This window comes from Petaurus breviceps, unplaced genomic scaffold, assembly GCF_028583685.1.
Source record: "Petaurus breviceps papuanus isolate PSGF00001 unplaced genomic scaffold, PetGlider_PUasm1.0 174, whole genome shotgun sequence".
NCBI classification, from domain to species: domain Eukaryota; kingdom Metazoa; phylum Chordata; class Mammalia; order Diprotodontia; family Petauridae; genus Petaurus; species Petaurus breviceps.
This window is the reverse complement of record NW_027185761.1, coordinates 56,775,663-56,802,121: the sequence shown is the minus strand read 5'-3', so window position 1 is coordinate 56,802,121 and position 26,459 is coordinate 56,775,663. Positions and strand designations below refer to the sequence as shown.

Here is a 26,459-nt window from a genome sequence, read left to right as displayed (position 1 = left end):
CCTGCCTCCCTCAGAACCGACACCCTAACATGGTGACCTCCCTTGGAGCCCACATCTTCATTCTCCAGCGAATTCTGGTTGGATCAAAGGAACCATTGAAGTGAGAATTGAATCCCACCGATTGGGGCAGTTTAGGAAGTGGGGTGGGAGAGGAAAGAGCTTCGAGGCTGGCAGAGAAGAGCTCTGCCATTCAGTCTTAGGCCACGGTGGTCTTAGGAAGTCACCTAACTCTGTGAGCCTCAGGTCTCTTTAAGATTCTCTAATTTGCTGAGTGGGAAGAATTCCCACAGCTAGGAAATTTCCTCCAAGAGTTGCTGTGAGGACCCAGCAAGATGCAGTGAGATGAAAATGCATCTGAAAGTTCCAAGCTCTCTTCAAAGGGAAGCTGGGGTTTACTGTAAGGAGTAGTCCAGGATCTGGCAAGATTCTAAAGCGTGACCCAGGATGAGCTGCTGTGACTTTGAGCTTGGAGTTCTGATGGCTTCTCTCCTGTCTCCCTTGCTCCTTACTGCCTGGTACAGGAGACCCTTCCCATTGTGGCTGCAGCCTTCCTCCCTAGCCTCATCTTACATCACTCCCTTCCACAGAGGTTTCCTCCCCACCCCGGATTACAAGCAGCTCCCTGAACTTGTCAGCCATCTCTGGTGCTTCCTATGGGTTGTCTCTTGGGCTTGGTGTGCACGCCTTCCTCAGTCTTCTTATCTTCTTTTAAGGCTTACCTCAGATGCCTTCAATGGGAAGCTTTTCCAGTTCATCTTGATTTCTCTCTCCTAAAATGGTCTGGCATTCACTTCTCTGTGTCCATGCTATGGTCAGCAGGCTCCTTGAGGGCAGAAAGTTCTTAATCCCCTGCCCCCATCTTCTAGTGGACATCCTCCCCAAACTTCCTTGTATTAAAGGTATATATTAGTGATGGATTGATTGTTGTCTTTTGTTCTTGAAGAAGACTAAAATGACACCACTATGTTAGAACCAAGTTACGGTGTGTTCCACTGTGGCTGACCAGACTAACATGAGCTCGGAATGCTCTACCACAGGTCAGGCACAAATATACTGTAATGAGCACATATTGTCCTGCCCATAGCTCCTTGAGGACAGGGACTGATTCATTTTTGTCTTGGTTTTCCATTTCCACTTAATCAGTATTTGCTGAATTTAATTGAATTGGAATGCCTGCAGTTTAAAGGCAGGGGTGGGGTAGGGATGGTCTAGTGGCTTCTCATGGTTCCTACATGGACAGGAATACTATACAGGGGTTCAGATGGTGCTGGTGGTAAACAAAGAGACATGGGATCAGTGACGAGAGTCATTACAGAAGATCATAGGGTCTTAGATTTAGAGTTGGAAGTAAACTTGGAGATTACCTAGTCTTTCAATTGATTTTTATTTCGATTGATCTTTACAGATAAAGAGGCTGAAGCACATAGAAGTTAGGTGACTTACCTAGGGTCACACAGCCACTGTCCAAGGTGGGAATTGAGGGGAGACTAATTATGTTTCTCATTCATTCACTTGAAGCTGTCTAGAGAATCCCACCAGGGTCCCTGGGGTGCCATCATTTATTCTTGACAAGCCAGAATCCTTCAGAGAGACGGAGCCCAGACATTTTGACTTGAAAGGCTGCAAGTGTTCTCTGTGTGGAAGGGGGAAGTCTCTCCTACCCACGGGAGGCCTTTTCACCCTTGAGCTGAAAAGGAAGCTGGAGGATGGGATGGCATGCCAGCCGGGGTCCTAGGAATTCCATTCTCTGGGACAGCTTGGCTGGCTCCTTGCTTCTTTCTCAGCATGAAACAGAAGGGACAGCGCCAGCAGCCCCAGGAGCCAGTAAGCTGGTGATCAGCTGGGCTGCGGATTTCAGAAGTAATCCCAAGTGTCTGCTCCCTGCCCCCTCCCCCTGCCTCTTTAGCCAAGGACTGGTTCTCTGCTTGGATCCTTCAGCCTCCAGGACCTCAGGGGACCAACAAGAAATTCCTTAAAGTTAAGTCTGCCCTTGACCTGTTGTCAAGGTGAGAGTCTGCCCCTTCTGAGTAAGTCCATGGAGATTGTAGGCTAGATTCTAGTAACAGAAGGCTGGAGCTGGAGGAGACCATGTGGTCCAACCACTTCACTTTACAGAAGAGGAAAGTTTGTACCAGAGAAAGCTAAGTGACAGAAAATGGTGTCAGAGCCAGGAGCAGAAGAAGCTGGATGGAGAGTCTGGACTTGGGTGCCTCAGATGTTACTAGTTTTGTGACCTGGGGAAATGACTTAATCTCTCTAAGCCTTAGTGTCTTCATCTGTCAAACGAGGATAATAATAGCATCAACTTCCTAGAGTTGCCATGAGGATCTAATGAGATAGTCTATATAAAGATTATGTATTTGCTAGCTATCACCATCATCATCATCAATAATAATTATAAGTTAGATTTTTAAAAACTTCCCATCCAGTGTTCTTTCTATTGTGAGTGCCTTCCCTCTGAGATCACCCCCATTTACCATAGATGTATGTATACACACACATACAAACACATACACACATGTGTGTGTCTGTCTATCTATCCATGAATCTATGTATGTATGTATGTATCTGTCTGTCTATCCATCTATCCATCTGTCTATCTAAATATCTATCATTTCTGTCTGTCTGTCCATCTGTCCATCTTTCCATCCATCCATCCATCCATCCATCCATCCATCCATCCATCCATCCATCCATCCATCCATCTCTCTAACTTGTATGCTTATATATGAAGATTTTGTTTTCATTTTTTTCTCCCCCATTAGACTGTGAGCTCCTTGAAGACAGGCACCATATTTTTGCCTCTTTTTGTCTCCTCAATGCTTAGCATAGTGCCTGGCACACAGTAAGCCCTTAATAAATGCTTGCTGACTGACTCGCCTTTATAGAGTTTTATATACATTATCTCACTTGAGCCTCACAGCAGCCCTTGAATGTTAGTGCTTTTCTTATTCCCATTTCCCAGATGGGGAAACTGAGGCATACAGTAGAAAGAGAGAGAGGAGAGAATAAGAATTTATATGGTACCTACTAAATACCAGGCTCAATGCTAAGTGCTTTTCACAAATAGTATCTCATTTGGTCCTCACAACAGCCCTGGGAGTTAGGTGCTGTTAATATCCCCATTTTACAGTTGAGGAAACTGAGGCAAACAGAGGTTAAGTGACTTACCCAGACTCACACAGCTTGTAAGTGTCTGGGACCGGATTTGAACTCAGGCCTTCTTGGCTCCCAGACCCAGCTCCCTATCCATGGAGTTCCTTTCCTTTGCCTCTTGTGTCCCCAGCTACTTCATGGTGTGGCATTTCTGACGACATCAACCCTGTGCTGGCCTCTTCATTGACTCCAGACAACCAGGAGGAAAGCCAGGCATCCATCTGAGCAGAGGAAATCGCTACCCCTGGCCAGCCTCCTGCCACACTGGCCATGCCCTCCACAGCATCATTGCCTCTGACCTCCCCCTAGGTGGGGGCTAACTGAAGTGCACCCAGGAAGAGAGTGAGCATTTGTATGGGGCTATCACCGCTCCTGAAGCACTGTAGGTATACCGCTTATCTTTGATCTTTACAATAATCCTCTCATGTAGGTGCTATTATCATGCCCGTTTTACAGAAGAGGAGACCGAGGCAGAAAGAGACCAAGGGAAAGATGCAACCTTGCCCTGAAAGATACAACTAGTATCTGAGCCAGGATTAGAACTCAGGTCTCCTTGACTACAAGGCCAACACTCTATCTACTACACCACCAAGCTGAGAGAGAGGAAACAAAAGGCCTGGATCTCTACCACAATCATCACAATAGCTAATTTTTATATAGGACTTGAAGTTTTCCAAAGATACCCTGTATAGGTTATCTCATTGGATCCTCCTGTTAGGATTCATATTTTACAGAGGTGGAAACTGAGGCTCAGAGTTTGAATGACTTGCTCAAGAGTCCAACCTGGTAGATGTCTGAGGAGGGCTTTGAACCGAGGTCTCCCGGACCCAGCGTCCTCAGAGCCAACGTCCCTCCCGCCTGCCACACCATAAGGTCCTTCCCAACATGTCCCTGACTCCCCCTGCCCCCATCAAAAGCTGACAGATTTGGAGGGAAAGATCATCCCAAGACCCAAGGAATCCTTTGTATCCAACAAAATACAGGCTTCCGAGATCTGCCTCCATCCTTTACGTTACAGGGGAGAAAGTTACTCTACCAGTCACGGATTCCAGCTCATTGATGGTTTCAGTTACACGCTGGGGTTGGAAAGAGCAGGGAGATAGGAGGGAGAAGGCTGCCTACCTTTTTCCCATGAGTTGCTCCCATGGCATGGGGGCTGGCCCACACAGGAACTGCTGTACCCCCCGGGCTTTTCCTTCTGGCCCTGGGAGAGGAAGGGGGCTCTTGCTCCAGGCAGCTTGGGTCCACTGGAGCCCGAGGGAGGCGGAGGCAGCATCCACAGCCAGGAGAACCTGCTCCTGGGGCCGGCTGGCTGCTAGCCCTGAACGCTCGGAACCAGGCTCTTACAGGAGATGAGCAGGAACTTTTCCTTTGGTTGAGATGACCACCGAACACAAACTCATCTTCCTCTCGCTAGTGCCTCCTCCCAGTGGGGCTCAGCCTCGGCTCAGCAGAGAGACAGCTTTCAGAGATGCTCTAACCTTTAAGCCCATCTCCCAGTCTGCAAAGGGACTTACAGTAATTGTCCTTGACAAAGCAGGATGCCAGAGTTGGCTGGGCCAGCCTGAGAAGAAATCCCACAAGTGGCCTCGGACCCTGAGCCAATTTCTGGCCTCTGGAATGTCTTGGCTCAGGCCCAAAACAGCATTCCTGGGGGGGGGGAGGGGGAAGGTGGGGGGAGGGGACTGTTAGCACTTAGCCTCTTAAGCTTGTTTCTCTGGTCCTAGAAAAGTCCAAGAATGAGCACCTGAGGAAAACAATTCAGCTGGGAGCCAGAAGGCTCAGGCTCTTGGCAATGACCTCAGAGGCTGGCCAGCCGACAGACTTATGGGCAGCCTTGTCACTGCCCAACAAGCATCATCCTGAACAATGAGGTTACATAACATGCTGGTTTGGGGTGGGGTGGGGGGGCTCCCACAGGGGACCCGCGGGGAGGGGGGGGGGGGGGAGGAGGAGGAGGGACTGTTTAAGGAAGCCTGGGCAGAATCGGTCGCTCAGGAATGCAAGACCCAGTCAAGAAGGCCTCATTAATAATGGATCCTTTAAGACTGTCCAGGGCTTGGAGTTCTCAGAGTGTAGAAACCTAATGCATCTCTAATCATTAATTCAAAGGGCAGTGGGGGTGGGGCACTGGAGACTAGAAAGGACAAGATTCATTCTTTATAAATCCCTTCTGTTCAGTCCTGCCAAGTCCTCAATCCTCTGGCCAGCCATCCTCCACCAGCCCGCCCTTATCACACCCTCCTGACTGCTTCAGCCATAGGAAACCTGCTTGCCATTTTCTGAATGGGACCCATTTGCTCCTGAGGCTGTCTTTGCACCGACCTTGGGATGCTGGGAATCCCCTTGCCTCCGGTTCATGTGGTTGCCCTCCTCTCCTAGAAAGCTTTCGCTGATTTTCTTAACCCTGCATGTCTCTGGTCTCACTTTGCACCAGGAATAACTTTGCAGACTGGATTGCAATTTCCCTCCCTCCACATCTAATTCATTGAAACAGAGAGCCCAGTTCTTCATAGCTTTGGAACGGAAAGAACCTCAGGGGCCATCCAGCCCAACCTTTTTCTTTTACAGATGAGGAAATTGAGGCCCAGAGATGTGAAGTGTCTTACTTATGGTCACATGGGGAGTATGTGGCAGAGGGGAGATTTGAGCCCAGGCCCACTGAGCCCAGCACCAGGATACTTCCTCTATAAGAGCTCTCTCTTCTGAAATGATCTTGAGCTTTTAGGCCTGGCACTGCCACTGACCTTGGGCCATTCATTTCACCCTTCTAAAACTCTAGAAAATAAAGGGTTTGGATTAGGGGGCCTTTGAGATTCATTCCATCTCTTAATCTAGGGTTCTGGACTTTACACAAAGTTTGAAGAGCGGGGGGGGGGGGAAGAAGGGATCATTGGATTGGGGAGGGGGCAGGAATAGTGTGGGGACTCTGGCCTGGGTTCTGTACCTTGGGAAATCTAGGCATTCAGAACAATTTCTGGGCCTCGGATTGCATTGTTGAGAGGACTTCCTCCACAAATGTGAGCCATCTCTGAGGTCTCACAGAGCTGACTAGGCTCCTGGGAGGTTGCCCATGGGAACACAGCTAGTATACGTTAGATGCCGGGCTTGAACACAGGCCTTTCTGATTCCCATGCTGGCCATGACTCTGCACTGCCCCTGGGTCAGTATAATACACAACAGCACACAGTCATCACTTACTGGGAATGTAGAGTCAAAAACAAGATAATCTTAAAGCATTATAGTTCTAGAGCTGTATGGACCCTCCAAGGCTATCAGACCATCCCAATGTCCCCATTTTGTGGGTGAGGAAATGAAGCCCAGGGGGGTTGTGTGACCCCAGGAGTAGTAAGCATCCGAGGTGAGGTTGGAACCTGGTTCATTTGACTTCAGAGCCTTACCACGCTGCCCTCAAGGAGACGTTGCATTCTAATCAAGGAACATTAACCATGCATCCTGATAATACCAAGTGCAATTTTGACTTGATTTCAGTCAGTCAAGAATCATTCACTAAGTTCCTACTATGTGCCACACAGTATGCTACATAGTGGGGTATTGGTTAGGGATAGACATGGGATTTCACTGGTATAGGGAACTCTCAGATGCGGAAATGCTTTCTATCAATGGAGATTGGAACCTTCTCTGTTACTTATCAGATATTCAGTCAACAAACATACAGACCAGGCATTTTGAGGAATTGAAAGAAAGGCATAGGGGTGGCCAGGTAGCACAGCGAGTAAGAGCACCAGCCCCAGAGTCAGGATGACCTGGGATCGAATCTGGGCTCAGACACTTAGCACCCACTCAGAAACACCTGGCTGTGTAACCTTGAGCAAGTTACTTAACCTCAATTGCTTTAAAAAAAAAAGAAAGAAAGGCAAAAACCATCATTGGCTCTCAAGGACCTCATGGTCTAATAGAATGAAAACCTTACAGAATGACAGAATCTTAGAACTGAAGGGAATCTCAGAGGTGAAGTGTCATCCCATTCACTGGGTCCAAACATAGTTCAAGCTTGAAGTTAGAAAGGGTCTGATGTTCCCAGAGTCCAAGGCTAAGAGATGGCTTGAGGAGTAAGCAGGGCAAAAGGAAAATCACCAGATCTGGGTGCCCAGTGACGCCAAGCTGAATTCTCAGTTTGGGTGGGACTAAGCTGTATGTCAGTATTTTATCCGTTCAGGTAGAATGTATACTCCCAAATTTCTCACTCTGTAGCAAAGGGAATTTTATATTCTAAGGATCCGGCTGACAGTGTTGTGTTCTGTTATGCTATGGGCAGTTAGGTGGCTGAACTGTCCCTGGATCAGTATAATACATGACAGCATACAGTAGTCACTTACTGTGTACCAGACTATGTTCTAGACACTGGGGATATAAAGTCAGAAATAAGAGAGTCATGGAGCATATAGTTCTAGATCTGGATGGAGCTTCCAAGGTGATCAGACCATCAAAATGTCCCCATTTTGTAGATGAAGAAAGTGAAGCCCAGGGAGATTGCTTGGTTAGCGTGTGTAGAGCATCAGATCTGAATTTAGGAAGGCTCATCTTGGTGAGTTCAAATCTGGCCTCAGACACTAGCTATGAGACCCTGGGCAAGTCACTTAACACTGTTTGCCTCAGTTTCCTCATCTGTAAAATGAACTGGAGAAAGAAATGACAAACCACTCCAGTATCTTTGCCAAGAAAACCCCAGATGGGGTCATGAAGAGTCAGACATGACTAGAAATTGACACAACAAAAGTTACATTTAGTGGACGGCCAGGTGACGCAGTAAATAAAGCACCAGCCCTGCAGTCAGGAGGACGTGAGCTCAAATTTGACCTCAGACACTTAACACAAAAAACTAGCCGTGTGACCTTGGGCAAGTCACTTAACCCCAATTACCCTGCCCTCCCCCTACAAAAAAAAGAAAGAAAGAAAGAGAAAGAAAGGAAGGAAGGAAGGAAGGAAGGAAGGAAGAAAGAAAGAATGAAAGAAAGAAAGAAAGAAAGAAAGAAAGAAAAGTTATACCTGGAAGATTCTGCAAAGTCTTTGGAAGAAGAATGTGTCCTGGTGTCCCAAGGACATACTTTGAAGGTAAATCCTCTTCTTCCTCTTTTTGTGGTAGCAGAAGTTAGGGAGCTATAGAATCTCCTTGTAGGCTATTATTAGAGCTAGGAGGGATCTTAGTGGTCATTGAGTCCAACGCCTTCACCTTATAGATGAGGAAACTGAGGCACAGAGAGTTTAAGTGAAAGCTCAAGATCACATAACTAGTAAATGTCTGAGGCAGCGAACAAGCATTTCTTTTTTTTTTTTAAGTTTATGTATTTTTTTTTGGAGGGGGAAGGCAAGGCAATTGGGGTTAAGTGACTTGCCTAAGGTTACACAGCTAGTATGTGTGTCAAGTGTCTGAGATCAGATTTGAACTCAGGTCCTTCTGATTCCAGGGTTGATGCTCTATACACTTTGCCACCTAACTGCCCCCTCCCCCCTGCAAACTAGCATTTCTTAAATGCCTCTTATGTGCTAGGAAGTATGCTAAGTTTTAGGCAGGATCTGAATCTTGGACTTCTTGACTCCAAGGTACAATGAGTGTCCTATATGTAGAAGATAAAAAAAGATAGCAAGAGAGAGGGGAGAGGCACTTGGCAGGAAGACTGGAGTAAAAATCCTGGTTACAAAAAGCCCTTCTCTTGTCCCAACCATGGTCCCCTTCCCCCACTTTGGTTTATGGTGATTCATTTTGGGCACAAGCTTCTGTTTTCCTTGAATGATAATGATAATGATAATAATGGTGATGGTTATGATGATGTCTCAGCAGTAGCCATAAAAATGCCATATGTTGATGGGAAGATCAAAGCCCTTTGCAAAATCTCCTCTAATTGTGGCCTTGGCCTAAATTGGGGGGTGGGTAGGAAGAGAGACTTTTTGACATTTGCATTTATAAATCACTTGAACTCTGAGTTTTAGAGAGACCTAGAATCTGACCTGGAATCCCAAATACCACAGATTAAGAGCCGAAAGGGACGCATAGTCCAATTCTACAGTTTGATAACTAAGGAAGCTAAAACCCAGAGAGGTGAATAATCACAATGAAAGCTAGCTTTTATATAGTGCTTTACAAATATTGCCTCACTTTATCTTCACAACAATCCTGGGAGGCAGGTGATAATGACATAATAATCTCCCTTTTAAGGTTGAGGAAACAGAGGCAAACAGCTGACCCAAGATGAAATTGGGACTCTGGTCTTCCTGACTCCTGGTCCAATGTTTTCTGCCTAGATGCTTCCAAAATGAAGCAACTTGTCCAAGGTCACACAGGCAACAAGTGGCCAAGGTGACATTGAAACCCATGTCTATTGATTCCATATCTAATTCTCTTTCTACAACCTTGATTAACTGGAGCCCTTAACTAGTAGTTTGACCAGTTTACCAGTTTAACCAGTTCCCTTTTAGGAGAAAGAGGCAAATAACATTAGCTGATAGGTTGGAACCAGTGTAAAACCCAACTTCCAGGGCACATTCTATGACAGCAACATATGGAAGCAGGGTCCATGCCTTATCCTTCTTTGGAAGCCGCTTAGGAGCTCACACAATGCTTTGCCAGGATCAGAAGGGGCCTTCTAGTCCCTTCCTAGTTGGATAGAAGCCCTCTCTAAAATACCTTTGGTAATAAATGCTCATACAGCATTTTCCCGAAGCCCTCCACTGAGGGGAGGCTGGCTAGATCTCAAGGCAGCTCCTTCCACATTTGGACAGCTCCAACTTCTATCCTTGGCTCCTATTTCTTTGCCCATATGAGGCCAGAGAGATCAAGTGTAATCCCTCTTCCGTGCACATACTTTGTTCTCCAAGGCTCGTTTCTCTCCATCAGAGCTTAGGGAAGTATGGGAGGTGCTTAATAGTTGAGCTGGACTTTTCGGGTGTCATTTCTTCTAGCAGTGACCCAGGCAATGATTTGTTAATGAATCAACAGATCAATAAACATTATTAATTGGCAGACTCTAAAGGCCAAATAAGCTATTTTATCCTAGAGGCCATAGGGAACCACTGGAGATAATTAAATAGGGAGTAACATGGTCAAATCCCTGCTTAAGGAAAATCACTGGGGCAGCTGAGTGGAGAATGGAGTGGGAGAGGCTTGAGAAGGGGAGACCAAGGAAGAAAGCTTTGGAATAATCAAGTTAAGAGATGATAAGGGCCTGAACTAATGGGGTGGCTGTGGGAAGGTTCATGAGGGATGGAGGTAGGAGTTAGATGAGTGAAAAAGCATTTATTGACCTCTTACTGTATGCCAGGCATAGTGCTAAATGCTGGAGATGCAGATGCAAAAGCAAGACCATATTTGCTCCCTCAGAGAGCTTAGATTCTGGTGGGGAAAGATCCCCACAGTGGGGCAGAGGTAGGAAAGGGGGCATGGGGTGGGTTGAGGGCACGTTAACTAATGACCTTGAAGAGGCATGGTGAAGGCTCCTGAGAAGATAAGGTAAAAGCTCACCAGTAAGAGCCTGGGATCCCCAGGGCAAGGTTTGCCATTGATGTGTAGGGCAACAGAGATTGAGAAGTCCAGGGTGACACTGAGGTTTCGAGCTGGGGTGAATCGTGGTGCTTTCAATAGAAAGAGAGAAGTCTAGAAGAAAGTTGGGTTTGAGGGGAGAGAGACTTTGTCCTGCTCCACACACTCTGAGATGGGCAGCCAGCTGGTGCTGCTGGGGACTACCCCTGGAACTGGTTCCCTCATCAAAAGTAAAGGTTCAGTCCCAGAGAGGCATCCTTGCTTACCCAGAGACCTACAGCCATTCAGCAGGGGAGCTGGGACAAGCCACCCAGGCGTCCTTCTTCCCAGTTCAGTGCTCTGCTCCATACCAAAGACTGTCTCTGCTCCACCAGGGATCCTGGGTAGTCAGCCTTATTCCTCCCAGGCCCTGCAGGCTAAATCATCAAAGAAACACAGAGTTACATTGAACATGGTTTGAGCACCAAGGGGAGTGTTTCATATCAGAGGTTTTTGCTCTCAATTAACCAGAATATTCAGTTAACTAGAGCCCTCCAGCCATACTATGTTCACTGTCTAATCCATTCACTGTCGATTCTTTTCCCAATTGATCGCGGGCTCCACCTACTGATCGGAAGTCAAACGACAACTTCTTGGAAGATTTTTCTTCACTTTCTCCATCTCTTTCCTTCCAGGGAATGAGATTCTTGTGGACACACAGAGAGGTTAGGCTGAGGGGCCATACCCACTCAGCTGTTTTGTAGGCCCATCGAGACAGAGGTGGACTGGCATTCAGGTGGCTTTATCTGGCCTTCCCTCCATTCCCCTTTACTGTGTCAAGTACTTTCAATGGGCAGGTGGCTTGGTCATCTTCTCATCATTGGACTTGGGCTTGTCAGCCAGACCAGTGACTATGCCCTGAGGACTTAATAACCTTTTCAGATCCAGAATTCCCAGTCTGAGCCTACTGAGTGATCCATCCATCAATCAATCAATATTTATCTTTTTATTTTTTATTTATTTTTTGTTTTTGCTTTTTGGAGGGCAATTGGGGTTAAGTGACTTGTCTAAGGTCACATGGCTAGTTTTTGTGTTAAGTGTCTGAGGCTGGATTTGAACTCAGGTCCTCCTGACTCCAGGCCTGGTGCTCTATTCACTGAGCCACCTAGCCACCTTATCTTTTTCTTTTTAAAATTTATTTTATTCCAAACATAAGAAATAAAACATGCTTTTCCCATAACATAGTAGAATAGAAAAAAGAGGTTTACACATGAAATTTCAAACCTTTTATGTACAACTTGCTATTATTAAATGCCAACTATGTGCTAGGTAATGTACTGAGCACTGGATTGCTGAGGGTCTCCCCTGGCTCAGTATTGTAGGCAGGTGCCAGCCATTCTTCCCTTTATTCTCTCCCTCTACCCTATTCAATTCCTCTCTTCTTTGGATTTCCATTTCTGGAACCTTAAACAAATGAATTCTGCTATTACTCTTGGTAATGTGTTGATCCACTCCCCCATGGATCCAGTCATCATCCAGGGAACTGTCCAATGTACCAGTGGGTGGCAACCATTCTGCTCTCACATATATGATATATGGGAGCTCCTTGAAAGCAGGGGCAGTTTCTGTGTTTGTCATATCAGTCACTGAGCCACAGCAACTATGTACCAGGCACTGTGCTTTTATAGATATTATCCCATTTGGTCCTCAGAACAACCCTATGAGGTAGGGGCTGTTGTGATATTTTACGCTCGAGGAAACTGAGGCTCAGAGAGGTTTCTCTCTCTCTCTCTCTCTCTCTCTCTCTCTCTCTCTCTCTCTCTCTCCCTCCCTCTCTCTCTCTCTGTGTCTCTGTGTCTCTGTCTCTGTCTGTCTGTCTGTCTGTCTGTCTCTCTCAAATAATCATGTATATAATCACATGTAGTTTGGCTTATAATGTTTGTTCCAGAATTGGGAAGATAAAAGGGAGAAAATTGTGTTTCTGTCAGAACATAGCCTCCTGCTCCCAGGTAGAATTCTTGAAAAATACACGTTCCTCTTTCACATTTGGGAAATAAAGAGCAGAAGCTGTAAATCATCTCTCTCTTCATGGTTCTCTCCTCATCAAACCAGGTAATACAGCCCTCCCTGAGAACAGCATCTCTGGATTCAATCCTGAGAAGCCAAGTCTCAAGAATTTGACTCTCAAACATACACACACACACACACACACACACACATACACACAAAGATACAAACAAATAAACCCACAACCAACAAGGAAATGGAGTCACTGAGCCCTTATGTTCTACCTGGGTCCAGTAGGAATGTACCCCCATTTTACCCTTTTGTCCTTTTTTTGGTATAGCCCGAGACCAGTCTGACCTGGGGGAGCCATATTGGGCCGTGTGGTCTTTTTTATCTGACTCTTCACTGTTTTCAGCAATGCCTACAATACAGGATCCTGTCTCTGATGGGGACTCCACTGTGGACAGGTCTGAGGCTCTCTGCTATAGCTATTTCCCTAAAGGTTCTGGGTATGTTCACAGAAGAGGCAGACTACTGAGGACAGTAGATTGTTTGGTCAACCTCAGTCCCTGAATCCTTGCAGTGACCATTCCCACACCCCTGAATTGATAAAACCAACAGAATAGTGAGTATCTGAGACCAGCTAAGCCCAGAATTGCATGAACTCCAGGTCTTTCAGTCCATCTACCAACATTCTTCTGAACACAATGTACTAGATGTGGTATTTTCCCCCAGCAGAATGTAAGCTCCTTGAGGGCAGTGGCAGTGCCTAGCATAGTGCAAACATAGATTTGATTTTGCTCAAGTATTCATTAGTGGCTTTCATTCTGAAAGGATGTCTGTGCTCCACCCAGCTGAAATTGTGTCCTTTTCACAGGAAGCAGAGTCTTGCAACTGGGAATAGATGTTGGGAACTGGACATGTCATTTCAAGGGTGTAGGGAACAGTCAAGTGAGAAAAGCAACTCCTCCTGCTGAAGCCAGTTGGTACCTTCTCTTCAACTTAAAAGTCTTGGAGACTTGCCTGGAACCCAAGAAGTGATTTGCCCATGATCACAGCCAGGATGGGTCAGAAGCAGGTCTTGAACCCAGTCTAACTGTCTTTCCACCCACATCACTGTGCTGCCTCTCTTGGTGCACAGCAGGCATTTAATAAATTCTCATCAAACTGAACTAAATCTCACTCAGCTATTGACATTGGAGTGGAAAAGAGGAAACTGAGATCAAGGTTGAAAAGTTTTATTTGCAGATAGTTTGTGCCCATAGTGACAGTGCCCTGAACTGTTCCTCTATTTGGGGTCAAGGTTGGATTCAAATCCAACCCACATTGGGCAAGTCACCTCGCTCCTCCTTGGGCCTCAGTTTCCCCATATGTAAAATGAGGTTTGACAAGACAGTCTCTAAGTTCTCTAACTGTAAACTTATACTTGTCTCACTTTTTGTATTTCTATTTCCAGTGCTTAACACATAGGAAATAATAAAAAATAAAAACTTTTAATTTCATTCATTTATTCCTTCATTCCATGGGACCCAACTCTTCAGGATTTATCCTATATATTGGGTCACTAGGGCTTCCCCAGAGTGCTCCAAAGTCATGGCAAGTAGGGAAAAGGCCTTGACTTCTTTCTGGTATAAATATGCCTCAAATCAAAGAGTGATGAGTGAAGATAAGGAAAGGGAAGGAAAAGAGAGGAGTGTGAAAATCTCCATTGACTTTGGGTTGGTGTGAACAGGTATGTGAATCCGGCTAGGATGTGTTTGGTAGTAGCTAATATACCTGTGGGCTTTGCCCCTGGAGAAAGTTGAGGGGGGTGGATTGCTTGAGCTCAGGAGTTCTGAGGTACAGTAAGGCTGATTGGGTGTCCGAACTAGGTCTGGCACCAATATGATGAGCCCTAGGTAGGGGCTTAATGAGGAGTGAACTGGGGCAGGTCAAAGCTTCTTCATCTTGGTCAATCATGGGTTTGGGCCAGAGAGTGGCCACTGGTCTTCCAACTGGGCAAGATGGAGACATCTTGTCACAAACAAACAAAAGCAACCCAACACAAAACAAAATAGAAATATCTAGATTTTGCCAGGAATGCCCCTTAGCTCCTTTTCCATCCCAAAATGGGCTGATGCCTAATGGTGGAAAAGTTCTGTACAAATGAATGATTCAGACCAAGATTTCTGGGTCACTTTGAGTAGATTCTAGTTCTAGAAAAATGAAAACCAAAGACGTCCATCCAAAAGTTTTCTCACCCTTCCCCCAAAGAAGACAAGACACAGGGTTACACAATTGGTAGAAAGTCCCATCTATAATAAGCAAAATAGAATTGAATTTTGCTGCCCTATTCATCCATCCTTTTTGCTTTGGATACGATAAGTCTCCTGCCCAACAGAAACTTCAGCAGGCATCAGATTCCTGAATGAGCCTCAGCTCCTAATTCATCTCACACAGAGGTGAGGCTTGAGACCCTGCACAGTGGATGGTGTCACTGAGGAAGCATCGGAGATGCTTCTGACTATCAACTGGAAAAATATTTTCAACATGGTTCCTTTTATTTCCCCCTTGCCCTCCACCCTGGGGGGCTGACATCTTCCTGTTGCCCAAAGCTTGGCTTCTTCTTGGAGGCAGCCCATAACTTCTTGAGGCTTTGTCTGGAGACCCTAAGATGCCACGGCGTCCCTACAGTATCTTGCGGGGGATGCAGCCCTCTATCTCCAACGCTTCTGGCCAGCCATCATATTTGTTTTCATCTGGTTTGTTTTTTAAGAACTGTGAAGAGAGGACAGGGAAGCTGTTTAACAACTGTGAAGTGAGGGTATCCAAGGGAAAGAAGAATATTAGTACGTACTATGTGCACTGTGCTAAGCATTTTACAAATATTATATAATTTGATTCTCACAACAACCTTGGTGCTGTTAGTATCCTGATTTTATGGCCGAGGAAACTGAGGTTGAGGGAGTTACCAAGGGCCATCCAGCTAGTCCATATCCAAGACTCGATTTGAATTCAGGTCTTCCTGACTCCAGGCCCACTGGCCCACCCACTGCCCATTCTGCTTATGAATAATTGTCAAACTGTCCCCGACCCTCAGATCATGGACTGAGAGGCCATGGAGCTCAACCTTTCCATTTTCTAGATGAGGAAATGTAAATTCAGAGAGCCAATATCTCATCTGAGGTCACACAGGTAGCAAGTAATACATGGGGATAACCTTTTTTTGTCTTTGAAAATGCCTTCATGGGGCAGCAGGGGATAGAGGAACAGCCTTGGAGTCAGGGGGACCTGAGTTCATATCCAGTCTCAACCACTTGAGACTTACTGGCTGTGTGACCCTGGACAAGTCACTTAACCCTGGTTGCCTCATTAAAAAAAAAGAAAATGCCTTCACACACATTTTCTTGGTAGATATTGGGGCACAGTGAATGGGGAACAGGACCGGGAGCCAGGAGATCAGTGTTTAGACACCAGCTCAGACACTCATTAGCTATATGACTCTGGACAAGTTCCTTCCCCCTCTGTGCCTCAATTTCCTTATCTGTAAAATCGAAGAGATATTATACACCTACCTTCCAGGGTTATTATGAAGATCCAATGAGATCGTGTGTGAAGATCACTTCACAAACCCTGGTGTGCTATATAAATTCTAGCTGTTATTCTCAGCACCTCTTTCTTCCAGCACCCTTGTCATCAAAGCCTGAATTCCTAACATCCCTCCTGCTACCTTTATTATCCTCAGGACTCTCCATTAAAACTGACTAATCTTCTGCTCCCCTCTCTTTGGGGTCTTGCTAAGTGATTGCAGCTAAGCCACAAATTAACTCACTTTGGTGCTAATATCTTATCGAGTCCCCCCTCCCAGATAACATATTTCCATTTAAAGAAGGGTCTTCAGTGCCATCACTAATAGGAAAATTTAGTACCTTTGGGCTGGTGTAATGTGGGAAAGATTTTGGGGCCCAAGAAGGGCCCCTTCAGGACCTTAAAAACTGTACTATCTGCTCTACCTCCAAGTAAGGTCAGCCGCAGTCAGAGGAACAGTTTCATGGAAATGACTGAATTGTCCACAGATGAGATTTGTTTTGAGGGAAGGTTGACTCAGAAAGTCTCTAACATTTCACTCAGAAATGCATTTACAAGGGTGGATAGGTGACTCAGTAGATAGAGCACTGGCCCTGCAGTCAGGAGGACCTGAGTTCAAATCCGGCCTCAGACATTTAACACTTACTAGCTGTGTGACCTTGGGCAAGTCACATAACCCCAATTGCCCCTCCCCCCAAAAAAAGCAAAAAAAAAAAAAGAAATGCATTTGCAACTGGCAGAAACTTCGACCCCAGAGGGCAATAACAAAGTCCAGTCTTGGTGGAGGACTGGGGAAGGGGGGTGGGGCAAATGTGAAGAGAAAATCAAGGAAGAAATTAACTTACGAGGCTCCTGTCTACATTCCTAAAATGAATGTGGTTCATTTGTTCATTTAATAGTCAATTTCTTCCATTTGCAGTACCCCTATCAATGCATTGGGTTGCCATCTGTCTATGATTTCATTGGTAACTCCTAAGCCTGTCACTGAATAACATCACTTGTTTATAACTTACAAATTAGGTTTGAATTTTATTTTTAAAGTGGCATTTGCACAATCTGATACTTAACACAAGGTCTGACATATAGTGAGTGTCTCATAAATGCTTGTTAACTAACTGACTAACTGACCTATGTGCTTGCTCTATGAATAAGGATCCTGGAGTTAGTTAAATTAACAAATGTTTAGCCCTTACAACAACTCTGGAGACAGACCCCCAGTGAGTTTCCCAACTGTCCCTCCCAGCTCTAGGTATTACCTAAGCATTCTTTCCTCTCCTGACCTACAATCTGTCCCTTATCCAAGGTTTCTAAGATGAAAACTCTCGGGCAGAGGTGTTGAACTCATGGATGGCCTGAACCAGATCAGAATGTACTTTGGGAAGTGTTTGACAAAATGATCAAATACAGCACCACCCAGATAATAGTAACGTGTGATTTCATGCTATTTTATGCTGTCATGTATTTCGGGGATCCAAAGTAAGTGTAAGATTCAGAAAGTCATCAACTTCAGGTCCCTTTGTTATGTCTCTATTAAGGTTCATGGAGCCACAGGCATAAAGCTGGAAGGTCCCTTGGAGGTCATCTAGTCCAGTCTCCTTATATTACAGATAAGGAAACCAAGGCACAGAATGGTTACGTGACTTGCCCAGGGTCACATAGATTGTAAGTATCCTAGGTAGGATTTGAGCCCAGATCTAGGGTTCTTCCCACTGTCCTATCCTGCTTCTCTGTTCTTGCAGCTCTTGCCTCATGGGAAGCCTCAGACTAACTGTAGGTTCCCATCTCAGACAAACTATATGGGATGGTACCTGTTCAAAGGGACTTTTTCCTTGGAAGTCTTTGGCACCTAAGAAGACCCAGCTGTCACGGAAACCAATGTTTTCTGCATAGGTACTTCCTAAGTCGGTGAGTAATTTTCGAGCTTCTGTATTCAGTCTGAAAAGTCAAAAGAGAATACAAAAGAGCTTTGCCATCACTTGGTACAGGTGATTCTGTGTCTCCAGATAGAACACAACTGTGTTAAGGATGGCATCAACAACTCTTCCCCATTTGGAAATGCTCCCCAGCCCCTACAATGAGTTACAATTGCGACCTGCCCTGTAACAGAAGAGATAGGTCCTAAGGAATTGTCTTAGGCTAAAGGAAGGTGAAGTAGAGGGGAGAAGAGGGGAGGGAAAAGGATGAGTGGGGAGGGAAAGGGAGGAGAGGGAAGGAGAAAGGTAGAGGAGGGGAAGGGAAGGGAAGGGAGGAAAGACAGGAGAGGGAAGGTAAAAAAAAAGGAGGGGAAAGGGAAGGGAGGGAGGGGAGAGGAGAAGGGAGGGGAAGGAGGGGAGGAGGAAAGGGATGAAGGGGAAGGGAGGTAGGGAGGTGTCGAAGCAACCACAATGGCATAGCCAGGGTGGCTGCTAGCACAGGTTCTTAGATCTGCTTTACTAGGAAAGATGGTCAAGAGGTCAACAATCTTTTAAAATTACATTCATTAGTTCAGGGGAAAAGTCAGCACCCTGAACTTCAGAGAAAACACAGAGAAAATACAAGAAGAGAAATAAAGACCAACAGACAGATCTCAGATTGCCTGAATCCAACTATGCACTACATACATCCCTGGCTGGAGAGAGCCTTTATATCTGAGCACTCAGGGAGCTCTGAACATATGGCCACTCAGAATCTCTACCAGGGAATCACAAGATCTTTCTCATAAGTGATCCCCCAAAGCAAAACACCAACTCAGAGTATACCATGTTTCCCCGATAATAAGACCTATCCTGAAAATAAGCCCTCCCCTTACTGTGTAAGATTCCTCTAAAATAAGCCCTCCCCTGAAAATAAGCCCTATTGAGATTGCTACTGTAGTGAAGGTGATCCCCTGAGCTACACGATACATTATGGTACCCTCTGTATGCACCGTCCCCCCCCCCTCCCCCGTGAAACTCACGCCTTGCTCCAAGCTGCATCCAATCAGAGCTGCAGCAGTGAGCGTGTCATCCTATTCTTTATTGAATTCATTATTGAATAAAGGTACATTTTTTTGTTCACATTTATCTGTTTATTAAAATTGCTGTCAATGTTCATTAAAATAAGCCCTCCCCTGAAAATAAGCCCTCTGGTGTTTTTCTGTCCAAAAAAAATTAATAAGACAGTGTCTTATTATCGGGGAAACACGGGTATATATACTTCTCAGAGCTAGAAGGCATCACAAGCCTCAGGACAGTGCCTAATTAGAAATTAGCAAAAGGTGTGAAAGCCTTCCTACAAGCAAGCCTCCCCTAAGCAAGTTTCCCTTAATGGGCTCCACCTAAGATGGGCAGGGGAGATCTTAAATCCTATTAACATTACCGGAGGGGGAAGGGAAGGGAGGAGAAGAGAGGAAGGGAGGGGAAGAAAGAGGGGAGAGGTAGGGAAAGGAAGGGGAGAGAGTTGCCTGACTCGGGGCTCTCTGTTCAGAGGATGAGGCAATAAGGCAGTATATTTTATAGAGACAGCCCAAAGTGGCCCCATGGAGGACCCAAAAGCTGCTTCTTGGAGGATAATCTGGTGGACTGCTGAGTGATTTTTTACTTACTTTGAGCCTGGGTCATCAAATGAGGCCACCAGCACAAGGGTGCTCTCTGGAATTTCTTTTAGAAATGTCAGGAAAATGTCAATATCTGTTGGAGAGGAAAAAAACCCCAACAAGATAGAGGTTAGGCACACATTCTATCCACTTAATCTCTTGTGATCTTCTCTGTCTCTACGCAGTCTTTTCTCTGCCCCTTATTGACAGAAAAACCTCCTACTTTCCTCTCTAAGGTCTCATTAGAAATACGAGTTTCCAAGATAGGAAATCAACCTGTTTTGTACTTCTATCCAATCACAGCAATCTTGCATGAACCTTTTAGTTTCTTCAAATGCCTCCTTAAATTTAGTAACCAAACCAGACAAAGTGCAAAGAGTGCTGGGTCTGGTGTCAGAAGATCCAGGTTCAAATCCTGGACTTACTTGTCAGGGTGACCTTGGGCTTCAGTTTCTTCATCTGCACAATAGGGGTGGGTTGGACTAGATAACTTCTAAGGCTCCTTCCCACTTGAGATTCAATGAAGCTGAGGGTTCTTCTAGGAAGCCTTTTCTGAACCATCCCAGGCCTCCTAGGGAGGAGGAAGAGGATGAATGATTCTCCATATGTTGGGGATTTCCAGTCATCCTTGTCTTTGCTCTCAATGTCTCTCTATGCCATCCCTCCCCCCTCCCCAGGGCTATTGCCTTGATGGGCTGTGTTAGTATTGTAGAATTATGAGAACAGGTTGAATGGCCATCCCACACAGCATCACAGGGCTTTTCCCCAGCTCTGGGCAGAAGTGGGGCTGTAGGGTCATGGACTATTAGAGGTAGAAGGGACTTCAGAGGGACTTGGACCCCACATCCATCATTCTTCCTCCTCTGGAATTCTATTTGTCCTCAGATAAAGCAGAAGGAAGTCTGAGATCTTTATGGACCCCTCACCCCCTTGCCCCAGCCTCGTCCCTTTCCCCCCATGAAGGGGAGAAAGCTTCAGCGATTGTAACTGTCAGGCAGTGTGATCAAATCTCCAAACTTGTCTCCTTTTCCAAGGGAGTTTTGGGCACTTTCCCATTACTCCCTCAATCTCTATCTATGTCCCTTTCTGACAGAAGCGTCTCAGCCTTCCCCACATCATGGCAGCTGCCATTTAAAAAAAAATGAAGCCTTCTTTGTATTTGTCTGATCCTTGTAATGAATGTCTGCCCTCTCTTTGTGCATGTGCTGACCGCCTCCTCTCCCTTCAGACCCAACTCAGGGACTCTCTCCTCCCATCAGCCTTCCTGGATGCCCTCTGCTCAGAGCTGCCATCCTGTCCTGATTTCCTTGGAGCCCTCAGGATCCCTCCTGCGCTATGAATCCCATTCTGCCTTCTCTCACTCTCACGGCTTGGAACCACTTTGTATCTGCAGTGATTTTCTTGCATAAGTATTGTATACTCATTCCTTCCCCACAACTAAGGAGAATGCCCTTCCAGGGCAAGAATTTGAAATTCAAATTTTTTTTTTCAAATCCTGCTCAAAATCTAAGTGTCATGATTAAAAAAAATGATGTCTATATATAAATATATTCACGCTTAATTGTAGCCTGGGGGGGTGGGGGGGAGGGGAGAGTGGAAGAAGGGGGAAAAAAAAAGAACAAAAAGCCTAGAAGGAAACAAAGATGGATAGCTCTCAACACAATGCGTAGTATTTATTATATAGACTTTCTTGAAATGGAAATTTATTGCTACATATTTTGAATCCTCTCTTATGTTCTGCTGTGCACATGGCATTTTTTCTTTTCTTGTTTTATATATATATTTTTTAAGCAATCGGGGTTAAGTAACTTGCTCAAGATTACATGGCCAGTTATTTCTGGGTGTGGTGCTAAGTATCTGAGCCCAGATTTGATCCCCAGGTCATCCCGACATTGGAGCCAGTGCTCTTACTCGCTGTGCTACCTGGCTGCCCCTATATTTGTTTTAATATTTAAGTTTATTATATAATATTTAAATATATCATTTAAGCTTAATATTTACGTTTTTCTTTTCATATTATGTATTCAAGTTTTAATATTTAAGTCTAAAAGAAAAAAAGGATGAAACTAGGGTTCATGGATCTGGATTCAAATCTCTCTGCCAATGATGTTTTAAAAACTCTCAATCACATGTGATACAGTGTTGGCACCTAGTAGGTATTGTTGAATTGAATTGAATTATTTGCATAAACCCTTGCTTCCCCTTATCTCTCCATTAGATTTCAAGCTCCATGAGGGAGGGGACTATGTTGTTTTATATTCTCAGGACTGAAGCTAGGACTAGATAAATTTATTTTCTTTTCTCTGGAGAGGGAGGGGTCTGGACTTGGATTTCATTGGTATAGGAATTTCCAGTGAGGAAATCCTCTTCACTAATGGTGAAGGTACATTGGTACCTGATTTACAATTTATTGGACTCCTTTGGATCATAGACTCCTTGGCAGTACAGGGCTTAACACAATGCCTGGTACATAGATGCTTAATAAATGCTGCTGACTAAATGACTGGTAAAGCCTATGAATCTTTTCAAAATAATCTTTACAGATGAGGAAACTGAGTTCCAGAGAATTAAGTGATTTGCTAAATGTCATCCAGGTGGTAAATGTCAGAGCTAGTATTTGAATGCGACGCACAATCTGAAATGCATAGAATTACAAAGGAAGCTATATTAAACTATAGTTATCCAAATCTTAAAAAAAAGTTTATGGATCCCAGATTAAGGATATCTGTTGTAGTAGAGACTTGGCTGGGGCACTGAAAATTTAAATGATTTTTTTAGGTCACTGATACCATGGCTGGCAAATAGTTGGTGCTTAATAAATGTTTGTCCAATTGATGTAAATATCATCTCTTTCCTCAAGTTATTAATTGGATGATGATGTCTGGCTCTTTCTAGGACCAGCAAGTGACTTTCTGAAAATTGAAGCTCTTTTGTTATTTACCCTTTGAAACAGTCCCAGCCTTCAATGGGTTTTCATTCTATTGAAGGGATGGGGAGGAGGGATTCAACTTTTATACAATTAAGTAAATGCTGTTCTACTCTGAAAACAGTTTTACTCTTTGTCTCTGTGGGAAGGAAGTATCTTTAAAAAAAATCATAAGTCCATTATAGCTTTCCTATCAGGTACTATTAGTTCAAAAGTTCCTAGTTTAATAAAACTCTTCATCCTCAACTCCCCCCATATGACCACTACCTCCTTGCTGGTGAATCATCTAAAGGGAGAAGAGTCAAATCCATAGTCTCTGAAGGGGACCTCCGAGGCTATCTTGTCCAATCCTTTCATTTTATAGAAGAGAAAATTGAGGCTTACCTAGGTGTTAAGTGTAAGAGTCAGGATTTGAACTCAAAATCTCTGATGCTAAAGCCAACTATTTGGAATGAAAAATTTTCTCTCCTCAGAGCCCATACCTTCACAAAGGACAGCTGGGTATTTTTCTGGATGTGGGTATCTGGAGGGCTTGACCACAGTTTAGAGAAAGGCCTGGCAGCAAGAAAGTACCTTGAGAGTACTGGTGAATTTTTTATTTGTAGACAACTGTCATGGAATCTTAGAATGCTAGGCTTTGGAGTCCAACCTCCTTATTTTACAGATGAGGAAACTGAGTTCTAGAGAGGTGAAGTGCTCTCCCTCAAGGTCACACAGGTGGTAGTAGCAGAGCCAGATCCTTGGACTATAAATGAAGGAAAATCTGGAGGTCTTGAATGTTTTACAAAAATGGCCGATTGATGAACATTTCTATCTTCCACTGGCCCAGTGAGGTAACATACATGAAGCATTGTGGAAACTTTAAAGAGCTGTCTACATGTTAGCTCGTTATTTTTTTTATCTTCTTAAACTTTATACCAAGCAGATCAGAGGTAGTTTCTTTATCACATTAAAAGGTTCATTGGGGGCGGCTAGGTGGCGCAGTGAATAGAGCACTGGCCCTGGAGTCAGGAGGATCTGGGTTCAGATCCGCCCTCAGACACTTAACACAAAAAATAGCCCTGTGACCTTAGGCAAGTCACTTAACCCCAATTTCCCTCCAAAAAGCAAAAAACAAAAGGTTCATCTTTCTGCGTGATCACAGTGATGCTTGTTTGTTCTCTCTCAAGGGAAACCTTTCACTACAACTGGTCAGAAGTGTTGGGGATGAAAATGGGGAGTCCAAATGATAACTCAGGTCCTTCCTGGGGAGGGGGGCCCAGTCCCTCCTATGGGGAGCAAAAGCAGGGCCAATTCTTGTAGAGACGAGCAAGAAAAAGAAAGCTTAGCAGGCTGGCTTGTTTAGTTCCTCTCCGCAGGGAACCGTTACCCAGGATCAATGGGCTGTATTTGTTCTGCAAAACTTGAGTGCAACCCATGAAGGGAGCCAGCTAAGGTTAATTAATGTTGCCCTTCAGCCCCTGGGAGCAGTACAGCGCTCCCTCCCACCCCCTCTCTCCCACTCTTGGCCAACCTGGGAATGCAGAATGTAAAGGATGCTGAGAGAGAGTCAAAGCCAAGTTCAGCAGCTCCGAGGAAAGCATTTACAGATGGACGGCCAAGCGCTCTCTAGGTGCCAAGCACTTTCCCTTGGCCTGGCAGCCCATCTTACTGATATACCAGGGCACAGTCACAGCCAACATTCCTACATGCACCCCAAGCCTGAGTCTTGTGCTTCTCTCTCTGTTCAAGCAATTAATCAATCAATCAGCATTTATTAAACACCTACTACGTGCCAAGCACCATGCTACACACTGGGGATACAAAAAGAGGCGAGGGAGGAGAGCGACTTCCAACTACCCAGAAAATCCATCTGCCCAGCTGAGGGGGAAGTTGTTTGGTGGCTGATGGTTTATTTAAAGGGTATTCCCTTTTCCCAAAGGCATTCTAGTGACAAAGCTGATATGTCAACTTCTATAAGAAGTCTTTCTTAGCCTTTAGTATTTTTTTTTTTTACCAAAAAAATGATATTTCCATTTCTGAATACAACCTTCCCCTAGGTTACCCTTTGCTTTCTAACAGATTGAATCTGTGATTTTATTGGCTTGGGGAGCCATTGGTTAGGAAAGTTCCTCTACTGAGGAAAATTGCAGCTGATTCTGCAGCTTATCCTCTTAAAGAGCTTAAACTTTACTTAGCACACAGTAAGTGGTTAATAAATGCTTTTTCATTCACTCATTCAAAGAGAATACCTGGACATTCACTCTGTGTCATAGTGGAGAGGGGGACAGCTGGGGAGTCCAGAAGACCCAAGTCCTACCTCATCTTGGGCAAATTGTTTAACCTCTCCATCCCTTCAGAGAAATGATCTCACACTAGGTATAATAAGCATGCTGATGTGCTTCAGTGGATGGAGTTTACATAAGGGGAGTTTGGAACAGCCCAACAAGCTATATTCCCATCCTGATATAAGGCCATATTCATTCCTTATTTAAGTTTTTAGAGGTAGAAAGTGAGATGGAATTGGAGTTGGGACACCCAGGTTCAAATTCTGCTTGGTTTAGTGTGGTCACTTAATGTTCCAGAACTCTAGTTTTTACTAGAGTTTACATGGGAAATGGAGATACTTGAGTGATGTACTTCCTGGGGCTCTTTTGAGGGAAGTTAGGGGATTCTTCAAGCTCATGTTATACTCAGTGACTTCTCAAGCACCTTCCAGGCCCCTCAGAGATTTCCTTCCATTTATACCATCTCTATCTCATATGGACATAGTTATTGGCATGTCACCTCCCCCTTAGACTGTAAGCTTCTTGAGGGCAGGCACTTATCTTTTGGTCTTTCTCTGGATCCCCAACATTTAGTGCCAAGCCTGGCCCATAGTAGGTGCTTAAGTACTTGTTGACTGATGGAATCTGTCTTCTTCCCACCACACCTGCTTCTTGACTTCTCCATTGCTGTTAATGACACCAGCATCCTGCTCTACTCTCTGAATGTCAGAATCATCTTGGAATCGTCTCTGTTCCTTGTGAGCCAGTCAACTGAATCCTCTTGGTTCATCTCTCCTGTCTAACCCCCTTTCTGAAATTCCCATCAGCCCCACCCCAGCTCAGATCCTCATTGGGGTACCCTTCTCCCCATCCCCCATCCATGGAAGGTCTCTCCCATCCCACTTCCTTCATAACAGTTTGTTGATAACTGTCTAATGCACTTATTGTATGCTAATTTCTTTCTTTCTTTTTGTCTTTTGGAGGGCAATTGGGGTTAAGTAACTTGCCCAAGTTTACTTGGCTAGTTTGTGTGTGTGTGTGTATGTGTGTGTATATGTGTGTGTGTGTGTTAAGTGTCTGAAGCCAAATCCGAACCCAGGTCCTCCTGACTCCGGGGCTGGTGCTTTACTCACTGTGCCACCTAGCTGCCCCATGTATGCTAATTTCTATGCAAATTTTAATAATACCACAGTGCCCAGCACATAGTAGGTACTTAATAAATGCTGATTGACGGATTGATTGTCAATATCACACAGTTTGTTGTGTATGAGATAAGATTTTGAAGATAGTTCTTCCTAGCTCCCAAGACCAGCTCTTAGTCCACGGCAGCCTCTCTATGTATGTCTTAGCTTTGCAACTGACTGAGTAATCGGTCAAGAAGCATTTATTAAGCACCCATGGCATGCTGGGCACTGCGCTAAATGCCAGGGATACAAGGACAAGCAAAAATAGCGCCTGCTCTCAGGGAGCTCGCGGGAGACACCGTGCCAACAATTATGGACAAGCAAGTTACAGACAAGAGAGACT

General features: G+C 44.9%; 2 protein-coding genes across 2 annotated transcripts in view; both read right to left on the bottom strand.

The window, feature by feature from the left end:
• The window catches only part of FAM107A (family with sequence similarity 107 member A), a 124,342-nt gene extending 119,539 nt beyond the window's left edge, over positions 1 to 4,803 (bottom strand). The window contains exon 1 of the mRNA XM_069084238.1: positions 4,279 to 4,803. Coding sequence (XP_068940339.1) covers positions 4,279 to 4,302 — 24 coding nt within the window. The 5' untranslated portion in view covers positions 4,303 to 4,803. The remainder of the gene's footprint in view (positions 1 to 4,278) is intronic.
• Positions 4,804 to 14,917: 10,114 nt separating this feature from the next.
• FAM3D (FAM3 metabolism regulating signaling molecule D) overlaps positions 14,918 to 26,459 on the bottom strand; it is a 307,323-nt gene continuing 295,781 nt past the window's right edge. Inside the window, exons 9-11 of the mRNA XM_069084236.1 lie at positions 19,770 to 19,854; positions 18,016 to 18,142; positions 14,918 to 15,397 (exon numbers count right to left, since the gene is read on the bottom strand). Of these exons, the coding sequence (XP_068940337.1) occupies positions 15,308 to 15,397; positions 18,016 to 18,142; positions 19,770 to 19,854 (302 nt within the window). The 3' untranslated portion in view covers positions 14,918 to 15,307. The remainder of the gene's footprint in view (positions 15,398 to 18,015; positions 18,143 to 19,769; positions 19,855 to 26,459) is intronic.